The 12,441-nt window shown below is 49.0% G+C and overlaps 1 protein-coding gene across 1 annotated transcript in view; it reads left to right on the plus strand.

The window, feature by feature from the left end:
- Positions 1 to 12,441, plus strand: part of IGDCC3 (immunoglobulin superfamily DCC subclass member 3) — a 106,476-nt gene that overhangs the window by 56,468 nt on the left and 37,567 nt on the right. Inside the window, exons 3-4 of the mRNA XM_054214629.1 lie at positions 6,625 to 6,769; positions 9,464 to 9,594. Coding sequence (XP_054070604.1) covers positions 6,625 to 6,769; positions 9,464 to 9,594 — 276 coding nt within the window. The remainder of the gene's footprint in view (positions 1 to 6,624; positions 6,770 to 9,463; positions 9,595 to 12,441) is intronic.

Consider the following 12,441-nt stretch of genomic DNA (forward strand, 5'->3'; position numbering starts at 1 on the left):
CCCCGTAGGGCTCTGTGCTTTTTTTTCACTTGCTTCTCAAAGCACCACAACAAACAGTAAATCACGAGTCCACCGGTGCTGCTCGTTGCGGTGCGGCGGGGAGGTGACCTGAGCTGGGTTTGGCCCACAGTCATTTCGTGTGTTATGCAAAAAATTGAGAAGCCGCAGTGCCAGGTCAGGCAGCAATTTGCCTCCTGGTGGACTTAAGTCACAAAGCGGTAGGGGTTTTTCGCCCCCTCCCCTTGTAAAATATCTGTTGCATGTTCCCTCCCGTGGGCAGCTGCTATGTCCCACTGCGAGGCATTAGCTCGGTTGTCTCCCTTTCATCCCCATCCCAGGGGCTTAGGGCAGGGGGAAGAAAAAACAGGCCAGGTGGAGACTTTGTTCCTCAACTAGAGAAGTCCGTCTGAGGGGGCGTCTTCTCAACCTCGTTTAAATTATTTCACTCAGCTTTGATTGAGTGTGATACCAACGGAGACATGAGGATGCAAAATACAGAGGGTGGAGAGCCTGGACCATCGTCCCTCCCTGCTCTGAGCAGTCGTACCAGCTCCAGGGGGAGAAACTACAGCCAAAGCAAAAGAGAAATAGGCGTTTGTTTGCAAATATTGCAAATAAAGTGTGCAGGACTGACCCTCTTTCCCTCTATGCCTGCCCAGCACAGAGCAAAACGGGGCTTCCTCCCTCTCTCATCTCGCCACGGATTTTGGTTCCTCTTCAATGAGCTGCATTCCTCCAAAATGTCTTCTTGCTTCAAACTCTCCTGACTCTCGCAGACCATTTTCTTTTGAGATCTGAGGCTCAACGCGGACAATAGAGATTTGGGATTTTCACCCCTCTGATTAGTAGGCAGAGGCAGAGGGGATTTTCCTCTGTGCTGGGAGAGACACGGCTGGTCTTTAATATTTCCCTCCCTTTCCAAAGGCGAGAGAAAGGCGATTTTTCTTCCCTTTAGATGTGAGCGAAGGCCCCCGCTCCTGCTACTCCTGGAGAATTAAATAGATAAATGGGCGGCGCTGTTGTTCACGCTTCACTATGCACAAAGCAACTTGCATTCAAAATTGGGCTCATGGCAGTTCAGCAACAACCTCGCACAATAGCATCATTAGACACGCAGGGCCGGCTCGCAGGCGCGGAGGCTGCTCTGCAGCTGGAGTAGCCACCGGGCTGTTGTGATGTGGGCTTTTTTTTATCTTTATAAAAATGCATCTTAAAAAAAAAGTATATATAGGGAAAGAAGATGCAGTGTCTTTTTCTTAAAGACTTGGGAAAGCGTCCCTGTTTGAAAGCAGGGGGAAGAGAGGAGAGGATGGAATTTGTGGTGTCTGTACGCCCCCCATCTTTTGTGCTGGCTCTTCCTTGCAGGGAAATCCTCCATTTCCAGAGTATGGAGGGAAACAAACAGGACACCTGTATCTGCTAAGCCTTCACCTGATTCCTTCATGAAAATATTCCCCAACACGTTGATGACTTAATGGTGAAGGTCATAGAATCATAGAATTGTCAGGGTTGGAAGGGACCTTAAAGATCATCTAGTTCCAACCCCCCTGCCATGGGCAGGGACAACTCCCACTAGATCAGGTTGCTCAGAGCCCCGTCCAACCTGGCCTTGAAAACTTCCAGGAATGGGGCTTCCACCACCTCTCTGGGCAACCTGTTCCAGTGTCTCACCACCCTCATGGTGGAGAACTTCTTCCTAACATCCAGTCTGAATCGACCCATCTCTAGTTTTAATCCATTCCCTCTAGTCCTACCATCACCCGACATCCTAAAAAGTCCCTCACCAGCTTTCTCGTAGGCCCCCTTAAGATACTGGTAGGCCACTATAAGGTCTCCTCGGAGCCTTCTTTTCTCCAGACTGAACAACCCCAACTCCCTAAGTCTGTCTTCATAGGAGAGGTACTCCAGCCCTCTGATCATCCTCATGGCCCCTCTCTGGACACGTTCCAGCACATCCGTATCTTTCTTGTAGTAGGTCGCTTAAGCCAGGAGGGAATGGAAAAGGATGTAATCCCTCTGCTTGCTGTGGGGTAGGGAAAGTGTTTGGGAAGGAGTTGCGGTGCCAAGGAAGATGGGGGCTTAATAAATCTCACGGATACTGAGGGCTGGTTCTGCTGGAGCTGTCAGCCTGATTTGAGAGTGGTTTAGCTTGGGTCTTAATTTGCATGGTGGCTGTTGTGTTTTAAAAATGACCCTGACTTCTGCTGACCTGAGGGGAAATTCAATTTTATTAGTAAGTTGAAAAATTCAGTATGAAAATGAGCAGCTGTTGCCAGCATCAGGATGGAGCCACTCTTGGAAGGGATCGGCTCTGCCCATGGCTTGTTCTTTCACACTGGGTGAATCTTTTGCCTCCCAGGCTTCACCTTCATCAGTTGTAATGGAGCTAACGAAGCTTGCCCTCCTTGGCAGGAGTGTCTGGGAGCCCAGGTACTGGAGGCATGTCCCATTAAACTCTTGTTCCTTGTACTTTGTTAACTTTGAGGCATTTTAACCGCATACCTGCATTGGAAGAGGTCTGAATTTAAGAGGTGGGTGGCAGCAATGTGGAGAAAGGGTCTTTGCTTACAGGCTGTTGTTTGTGAACTGCCTGGTGTCAGTGGTGGTGAGGATGCTCAGCTCCTCCCCAGCATCCTCTTGTGTCAGAGCCAACCTGGGTATCTCTTTCCCCATAAGTAATTTAAAAGCAAAAAGCCACGTGATTGCAGAACTAGCTTGGCTTTCCAAATGCTCTCCTAACACCAGGCTCGGCACAAAACCTTTCAAGTCTTCTCCCTCCCCTTGTGTCTACAGTTGATAATAATGTTTGCGTTTTAATGATTCTAACAGGCCTGGGATTTGCTTTGACATAACAAGTTAATGTTTTCTTTTTCTATATCAAATCTAGGTCAATCTCCAGCTTAGCACTAATGCTGTACTGAGCAAAAAAGGATTGGCCACTAATGGTTTCAATTTAGTTTTTCATGGAGTAAAGAAAATTTCACTCGATACCTATTTTCATTTTTATTCCATTGGCCTTTCCACAGGGCCTGTTAGGATGGAGAGAGTGTTTGCACTTCGATTAGGGGAGACACGACAGACTCGTTTGATAGAACAAATCCTCTGTGAATATGGATGAGGATAAGAGCTGCTGCTCACCTGTGGTGTGTCTGTAGGACATGCCTTCAGGGACTGCATCCCAGAGAGGGTTAGGTGGTGGGGATCCCAAGCACAGGTTTCTCTTTAAGGAAGAGCCTCAGCTGTCGTCTAACCTCATCTTAGTTGAGGTCCTCTGTGATACAACATGGGGGAAGAAGAGATAAAGAGTAACTCCTCTTATGTGTCAGTGTGGCTGTAGACAACTCAATCTGAATCTAGACTTGACCAACATCTTTGAGAGAAGGCGCACCCATGCCTGAGGTATGGGAGGGCTGCTCGGACCATTCCCCGTCTGCTATTAGCCCATTTTATTTTGTTTTTCCCTGCCCTGTGCTGGTCTATGTGTACCATGGCCAAAATCCAGGTGTGATGATAGTAGAAGCTCTGAGACACCGTGGCTTGGAGCATTAATATGGAGCAATGAGTGTGTGTGCGTGATTTGGGTCTGATTTTGTGGCTTGATGACTACCCTGTGCTCACTGCGTGTGTGTGGACGGTACTGTGCTACACATGGAGATGGCAGAGGGAAGTTAAATGGGAACAGGATGACACTCACCCTCTCTGGTGACAGTACAAAGGGGCCTGGAGCAGGACCAGTCCCTCCGTTGGCACGTGGATGCCGCACTGCTGGACGACAGAGACCGCAGGCAGAAGGATTAGAGGGTGCCTTCCCTCTTAGGAGCTGGCGGGTGAATATTGTGATTGCATGTATTTATTTTTAAAATGATTATGGCCATTAGCATAGAAATGAGATGCAGCTCCCTGGCTGCTGGCCAACCCCACTGGGGCTGGTGCGCAGCTCTTCTCCGTGGCGGCTGAAACAATAGCACCCGGCTGATAACGGGGGTCCTGGGGTTTGCTGCTGAAAGACAAGTAACAAATAGGAGCAAGCGCTCCTCTGTGTGAGTTTCTTACAGTCAGTTGGGACGTACATACAAATCCCATGTGGGTCAGCAGAGGTTTAGCCCCTCCGAGCAACGCCCTGTAAAGCAGTTGCGCTCCTGTCCCTCTCCTCTCCTTACACCCAGTGATTTATTTCCAGGCTGGAAACAACATCCCAGGTAATCACTCGCATTCAAGTTTTGTTGCGGTTTTACAGGAGATGCTACAAAAGCTTTCGTCTCTGCAACTGTAAATAAACTCGTAAACCTGTGTTAAAAATAGCATTTTGTAGCTCAGTGCATGAATTTTTAATGCATCTTCTGCAAACCAGCTGGTCTTGGCAAGGGTCACAGTGTTTCCTAGGCATTTAACATAAAACTGTGCTTCAAAGCCACATTATAGGGTCATTGAAGAGTAATATTTTACTTAACATCCTCATAACTGAATTATTTATAACTTCCCATGTTTTATTCATGATAAATATTAATACTAGTGTCTTTAAGAGTAGAGGTTATTGCTGCAGTTTTACCTATAAGAGGTGATATTATTGAAATAAAGGAACGGCAATGAATTCTGTAGCCAGCAGAGTGAAATCTGTGCCGGGGCTGTTCTCATTCACACCTCCCTCTTCTTATCAACCCTGTCAGCCACCGAAAAACCTCAGCGCTGAGCATCTGTACGTCTGAAAGGAACTTTCCTGCAGGCATATGAATCTGCTGGTTTTTTTCTTTTTTTCTTTTCTTTTTTTTTTTTTCCTTTATTAACAAGCTTTGTATCGTTCTCATTAATTCTTGGATTCATTTCTTGGTGAGAGTTCATGAGCTTTGGTTGCAAGATGCTCACCCTGGCCTGGACCTCCAAATGGCTGCCTTGAAATATTCTGCAGGCTCCTTCGAGCTCTCCTGCTGCGGGCACCCCCGGGCCTCCCATTTTTTGAAGAAACCCCTGCCACCTTGGAATGGGGATTGTCTGGTGTCGGAGACTTCCCCCCAGCAGCCTTTGGGCGCCTTCCCACATGGCTGAGTGCTCTGGGCCATCAGCAGTCTCATTTCATGGCTAAATGTGTATGAATTGGGTAAATTGCCATTCTGCCATTGCGCTCCATCTCTTACCAGAGAGGATATTTGCATTCCCTTTTTCATCTTGGGAAAAGGAAGTATATTTTTGCATCATCTTTCACCTTGTGCTGGTGTGCTCCCCTCTGGCTGGAGCATTGCACAGCCGCCTCCTGGTCCTGCTCCCCATCGGTGCATCCCGACGTGGCACTGGCCGCCCATCCCACCCTCGCGGCTGCAAAACCTTCCCAACCCTACGGACGTGCGGAGCCCGGGCTTTGCTCCCTGTTACTCCGTCGGCTTAACAAATCTGCAGTCAGCGGGTTGAGAGCGGTGGTTGCGGGAGCAGTGCGGGTTAATGCAACACATATTTAATGTATGATTGCTAATGGCCATCTCCCATCTGCCTGAGCCCAACTGGAGTTTGCAGATGAATGATTAAGCTGCCCTGACACATAGGCAGCTTGTTCCTTAGCAGAGGTACATTCATTACACTTGGCGCATGTAAAAGGGGATGAGGCTTTCTCGCTGGGGAGAGGGGGATTATGGGGCTGGGGTGGCAGAGCAGGGGGCTCTCTTGGAGTTTATTTTGTATGATAATGTGAGAGATCTTCCTGCGGATGCGGCACTATAAATGAATCATGAGCTAAATAACCACTGGGATGTTTATTAGCTTCGAATATGTTTATTGCAGAGTCAACAGGCAGCACCTTCCAATTAATTAATAGTAATAATTACTGTATTATTTATGTAGCTCTAACAGCATGCCAGAGTCTTTCCGCACAATGGTTACAGCTGTGGCTGTGCTGAAACAGGCTGGTCTGTATCCATCCTGCGTGGGCACGCTGAGGTTTGTCCTTCGCTGTCGGGTGGTCCCAACCCCAAAGGCCTGGGTTTGCCGAGCTGCTGAGCTCTTGGCAGCTGCTCGTTCTGTCGACCAAAGCCTGTTGCTCCACAGCACGAGGATGTGACCGTTCCTTCTGTGGTGCTGGAAGGCAGAGTATGCAATGAGCTGGAGCGTGTGCCAGGCAGACATGGAAATCAAAGGCTGTAAGTTTTACTATGGTATCTGGGAGCTCTTTTGGTCAAAGTATTTAAGCAAAATAGTCAAGCCATGCACATCAGAAGATATTTACAGCAGATAGGACATTAGCAGCAACAGCCAAGATAGATATCTCTTTTCTGGTGTAAGCTTGGATCCAAAGCCTGCTGAAGCTGTTAAGAATGACCTTCGATAAGTGCCAGTGCAGCATCTGTGCATCTCGCTGCCCCAGTAGACCTTGCTGTGGAGCATGTGGGTCATGGAGCACCATCTCCTGTCCTGGTTGAGTCAAGCACTTCAAAGTGCAGAGGCAGACGTATAGCAAGAACTTGCCGCTAGTCTTGTTTCTCCATGCAGGAGGTTGGGCTGCAAACCAGCCTTCTGTTCTTGCATTGCAATCGCATTTGCTGTCTCTGGGAAATAGGGGTGTTTCCAAGTCATGTGAAGTTGTTGGCAGTGGATCTCTTTTCACCTGTGAATATTTTTGTCTTTCTTTGTGTCTTCCAGCGATGTCTGACTTCCACATCCACCCTCAGAATGCAGTGGTGGAGGAAGGTGGTGTAGCCAGATTCCAGTGCCAGATCCATGGCTTGCCTGAGCCGGTCATCCTCTGGCAAAAGAACCGCATGCCAGTCAACACAGACAATGAAAGGTAGGACATGTCCAAACCATGCACTGCTCTCATTTCTCCAGGTGGAAGAAGGTGGCCAGGCTTGCTCTTGCTCTTGCAGTTGTGCTAGGACACAGCTGATCAGGGCTGAGGGTCTTGGCCAGCGTTTCTGCCATGGAAGACTCTTTCAGTTAATGTTGCAGGTTCTCTGGGCTCCTTCTGGCAAAACACTGTGTAGAAATACTGCATCTCCCAGGAGATAAAGCCTGTTAGTTGATTTTGGAGGGGGTAAGGGCTTGCATTGACCTTCCCTGATCAGCCCTCCTCCAGGTTTACTTTCCAGCATGAAGAGCCCACCCAGCAGTCCTGGCAGAGCTGGAGTAGCTTTGGCATCCCTCATCCCTCCGTGGCTCCATTTTGTGCAACTCTTCTGGAGCCAGATCCATGACTTAGCATCTTGCATGTGGGTCCTGGACTCTTGCAAGCACTGAATTGCAACGTGGCTGCTCAACTTTCCTTCCCAGGTTGACTCCCTCGTGATGGTTTGTGTGTGGCAGCAGGGAAGCTCTGCAGAGAGCATCCCGCGGCACCCTGGGCTGCCGTTTCCCATGCAGCCCTCCTAAAGAGAAACCCCAGCTGCCCCCCTTCTCCAGCCTAGACGTGGGACGGCACGTCCTCGCTTCCTGTGTTTGACAGGCTGCTCCCTTCATGTCGGAAACGTCCCTCATCACGGTTTGATCCTCCGAGCGGCGGTGGGGCCCGGCGGAGGACAGGTGGCAGGAAACGTGTGCTCCGTGCCGGCAGCCTCTGGCGGTCCCAGCTGCAGCTCGGGAGCTGCACGACCGATGGTGGGAGACAATCGGTCACAGCACACCTCGATCGCGAATTGACGTCTGCGCATTGGGAATAGGCGAAAGCAGGAAGCTGTAAATATTTTCCTGAAAGCCCCTATTCTTAAAAATGTCAGTTCTGAAGCAGAATGCAGTTGGGTGCTTTGGAGGCAGGAGAAAACATGAGGGCTGGAACAATGCCTGACCTTTTCAGTGTTGTGGTGAACTTACAGTAGAAGGACCCAAGAGGCCCAACCCTGCTGTGGAAAACTGCAACTGTCAGGTTTTGTTTTTCCTTGAGTTTTTCATCTGAGCTTTTTTTAGCCCGGCACAAGGTTGATTTGTTACACTTGATCTCCTCTGAAGGCTCCTTACTCACACAAATGCTGAACTGGGATGTGGCAGAGCAAGGCAAGTGGTCCGAGGTGCTATCAGCGGAAAGAAGGGGTGCAGAACTGGGCCTGATGCCTTGTGTGCATCCCGATGAGATGTTGCAGGACGGGTGAAGTTCCCTTGAAGTCCTTTCCACTTGAGCTCAGGGTCACAGCTCTGGAGATGGTCAGAGCTGTGGCAAGGATTTGAGTGTGACCAGGAATTCTGTTCCCCGAGACTGAGGAGCTCCAAAGCTGAGGAGACTGAGGATCTCCAAGGTCCCTCCAACCCAGAGAGCCCCAAGCTGCTTCTCCTCTGGGGCAGGGAGCTTGCCCAAGCCCTGGAGGACGTGCGCTAGGAGCAGTTTCCCTACGATCAGGTCCTGATTTTGAACAGATTTGGCTTTTTGTAGCAGTAAAGTTACTGGGAAAGGTTTTTATTGTCAGCTCAGTAGATTAATCTCTGACACCAACAGGCTTGGGTGATGAGGGTTGCTTCTCTAACTGAATTGGATTTCTGCATTAATCATGCTTGATGCATTTCTGCGTATAAAGTGTATATAAATTTGTATGCTGAGTCTTGCACTTGGAGGCTTTGAAGGCAGAATAATAGCTTTGGAATTGAATCTTCTAATGCTGTGGGCAGATTGTTAACAAAAATGAAGGCTTCTTGTGGTATAATTCATCCAAAACAATGGGCATTTTAAAGTCCCAGAGAGATTGCAATCAACTTTGGGACGTGTAAAACTGATTGCTCTCACGCTGCCACCGACACCGAGCCGCGCGTTTGGAACCCAGCGCAGGGAGCAGGTTATAGGCACTTAACCATATGCTGATATGGAAAAAGATATTCTTCATCTTCCAGACGGAAATGGATTATTAACTCATCACAGTGTAATGACTTACTACCAGCCAATTTAAACACATGGTTGCCAAGCAACCTGTAATGTATGTATACATATATGTGTGTATGCAGGCATGATTTAAATGTACCTATGTTTTAAATATATAAAATATTTATTGGTATTTATGTATGCCCGCTCAATATGTATTTTAAACATGCCTTCCTACGCATTCGAGGTTTTAAGGTCATGTGGGTTTGAGTCCTGGACCTGGAGCCGGGGATGTGGCGCACACGCTTCCCCTGTTGCTTGTCCATAGTCACTGTGCTTCAGGTGGTGAGCGATAACTCCCACATCGGCTGTGTTCACAGGCAAATGCACTGCCAAAGCTTTTCCACTGGTCAAAAGAGGAAGCATCAGTCAGCCTTTCTTAAGGATGCCTCAGAAGATAAAGAAAGGGAACATAACCCCCTGTAAAAGAAGGCGAGAGGCTCAAATATAAAAAAAAAATCTTAATAACTGATGCAGTGATAAGCACGGACTCAGCCTGCCAGGGGCTGCGTCACTTGGGTGGTACTGGTGCCTCCGCACCAGATGTGGGGAGCCAGCCTGCCCCACGGCATGGGTGTGCAGCCTGCTTTCACATCATGCCCTGCTTTGCAAGTTTTTGTTTCTGCTTTTCTCTTCCCACAGGTACACGCTGCTTCCCAAGGGGGTCCTCCAGATCACGGGACTGAGGGCAGAAGACAGTGGGATTTTTCACTGCGTTGCTACCAATATTGCTAACGTGAAGTTCAGCCGGGAGGCCAGACTCACCGTGTCAGGTTAGTACCAGTAAACACCGTCCTGACTGTCTTTCCATCTTTTTATTCCCACTACTGGTCTGGACCAGGACAGTTAAAGAGAGCTTCGGGCTAACGGCACTGAGAAGCATCCCTCTGTCCAGCCATAGCACCTTCCTTGTTCTGGATTGTTCCTGCCAGATCAGTCCATTTGATTGATAGCAGATAAATCCGTCTCTCTGCCTTTAAATTAGTGCCAGTTTCTGGGCAGAGGAAGGATGGTGAGAAAATGAGTTACAGTAGCTTTGCATTAAATAAATTCTTTTGGAAATGTGGAAGATTCATCATTTCCTTATGAGACCTGCCCACTCTGGAAGTAATTGCAGCATGCAGGGTGATCAATTATTTATCTGATGGGGGAATTATGTTCTGTAGGCTGTTAGCATTGCATTGTGACCGAAGCAGGCTAACCTTGCTTTGGAAGACGAGAAGGAGAAGCCCTGAGCGCCCCGGGATGAATTTTGACTTGGTTCTCCATCCACATTTGAAGTCAGTGACAGAAACAGGCTTTCATCTCTGAAAGCTCCAGCTGAAGAAATGACGACGGTGCCTTATGGTCTCCTCTCCAAAAAAAAGGCCAAAATCCCATACTTGCTGTTTGGTTTCCTGCTGCCGGAGGTAGGATGTGATGAAGCTGTAAGGGCAAACCAAAGCAACCCACATCCACGATTTGCCTGTGCACAAGTTTGGCCTGTTTGGGAAAGCACACTAAATGACATGTGGAAGTGACCTTGGGCACAGGGAAGGAAGGATTAGGGTGCAAATACACCACCATATTATCATGTGCTGCCCTGTGCCACCCTGCCCATGGCCCATCCGCTGTGGGACCCGGAGCCCCTTTGAGCAGTAACTCACCAGCCAATTTCTAAACCTGATGTTAGATTGTCACTTTCTAGTTAGGCTTCCTTCCTTTGTCAGTCTTTTTAATTTAAAACACTTTTAGCTTCAGAAGTCTCTCTTGATGTTTCAGTAGCTGCTCCTAATATGAAGGAAGTGGGAAGTGTTAAGTGGAATCATACAACCCAGCCTGACCAAGCAGCCAGGAGTGAATTACACCTCTGTGCTCTCTTCTTAGAAATGCCTTTGATATGCTCAACCTCCTTGTATGAAAACAGGACACCTTGCTTCTCTTGGACTTTAGAACATTTGTGGGTTACCTTCAGAGAAGATGGGAATGCCAAAGAAGTAGTCACCTGCAAATTATGGCTATGCCCTGCTGGCAGGGTGGCCTCCGAGATACAGGACTCTGTGCAGGTCAGAACTGCCCTGAGATGCTGGGTCCTCACTGTGGTCTCCTGTGGTAGCAGTGGTGATGCATCTGTGTCTCTCTGATGGGGGACCATCCCAGATTCCCTGTGGAAATGGAGATTACAGTTTTGGAGATAAGAGGCAAGGGAGGTCTGCACAGGGCTGGTGGGGTGTGTGTTTCTCTGTGAGCTTTTTTTATTTGCAGCAAAGAGTCTTCCCCCCTGTGAGCTGTGATCCTCCTGTCCGTCAGATGCACATAATTGTCGGTAGCCAGTGGCTGGAGGCTTGCCAGCCTACGCTCCGATCTGACAGCCTGCCTTCACCCTCTGAAACAGCTGCCTGGCCAGTGGTTCTGGAGTAGGAGACTTAATGCCTGTACCAAGTGTCAGATTAGCCTCTACCGACTGTAAAAAAGCAGCATGTGTGAAATGGGGTGAAGCTAAGGAAAGAGTGATGCTGTGTATGTCAACTCTGATGGGAAAGCAAGCAGGTTAACTGGTTCTGAAAGACCCGGGAGCTTTTGATGCCTGTTACTTATCTGTTTTCTTGATCTGTGTGAACAGTAGCCACATGGAGGGAAAAAAGAACAGTAAATTATCAACGTGGTGAAGTTCTTTGTGTCAATTTACCGGTGTGAGTTATTATTTCTCGCAGGACAGAAAGTGCTAGCTGTTTTCATCTGACTATCCCTCATTTCAGATGGATATTTTCCAGGTTTCCTGTCTGTAAAACATTTGTGGTTTTTCTCTTCCTTAAAGCAGTCGGATGATGAATACGGGCACCGTGTGTAAGTGTCTGTTGAAGGGCTTGAACCATGCTTCAGGGACTGCATGTCAGCAGAGCTGCCGTAACGGGACGTTTGCATGCTCTCAGCCCATGGAAAACCCGTTGCACTGGGTTAAACCTCAGTGAAAAAAAGGTTTATGCTCCGTGGTGTTTGCTAAGAGCACCCAAATATCTGTTAGACTGGGACAGCAGGTATGTGCTAGCATGTTGCAGGTATGTGCTGGCATGCTAACCCCAGGCTTTGGCACACCGGCGGAGGCTATGGTGTGCCGCAGGGGCAGCACAGGGACGTTGCTTCACTGGTGTGGGTGTTGTGGCAGTAAATACCGAATTAACGCGAGTGCTGTCGTGCACGTGCCTTTCGGCATGATGGGGTGAGCAGTGATCTTGCAAGTCTTTCCATCTCCTCCCTCTTGTGCAGAGGGGTAAGAGGAAGGGTGCTCTCCGCTCTTCGTCATGGCAGGAGGGTTTCCTCTCCACTTAACAGGGCAGCAGCTGCAGCCATTGCTTCATCCACAGAAAAGCACCGGTTCTGCCTCACCGGGGTTTCCAAACTGAGCCCTGGCTGGGGACAGAGGGGACTGAGATGGGCTTTGGGAGCCACTGCCCTGCAGGGCACTGCCACAGCCTGGCTGGAGAGGAGGAGGAGGGTGGCTGCCTGCTCATCGCAGTCTCCTTCCTCTCGCCGGCAGCGGTGGCGGGGCTGCCAGCAGCCAGCAGCACAGATATGTCTTCCAGCCCTGCTGATTGATTATTTTCAAGTGCCTGCTTAGCGGAGATGCTCCCGAGGGGCTG

This window comes from Rissa tridactyla, chromosome 9 (assembly GCF_028500815.1).
Source record: "Rissa tridactyla isolate bRisTri1 chromosome 9, bRisTri1.patW.cur.20221130, whole genome shotgun sequence".
Taxonomy (NCBI): domain Eukaryota; kingdom Metazoa; phylum Chordata; class Aves; order Charadriiformes; family Laridae; genus Rissa; species Rissa tridactyla.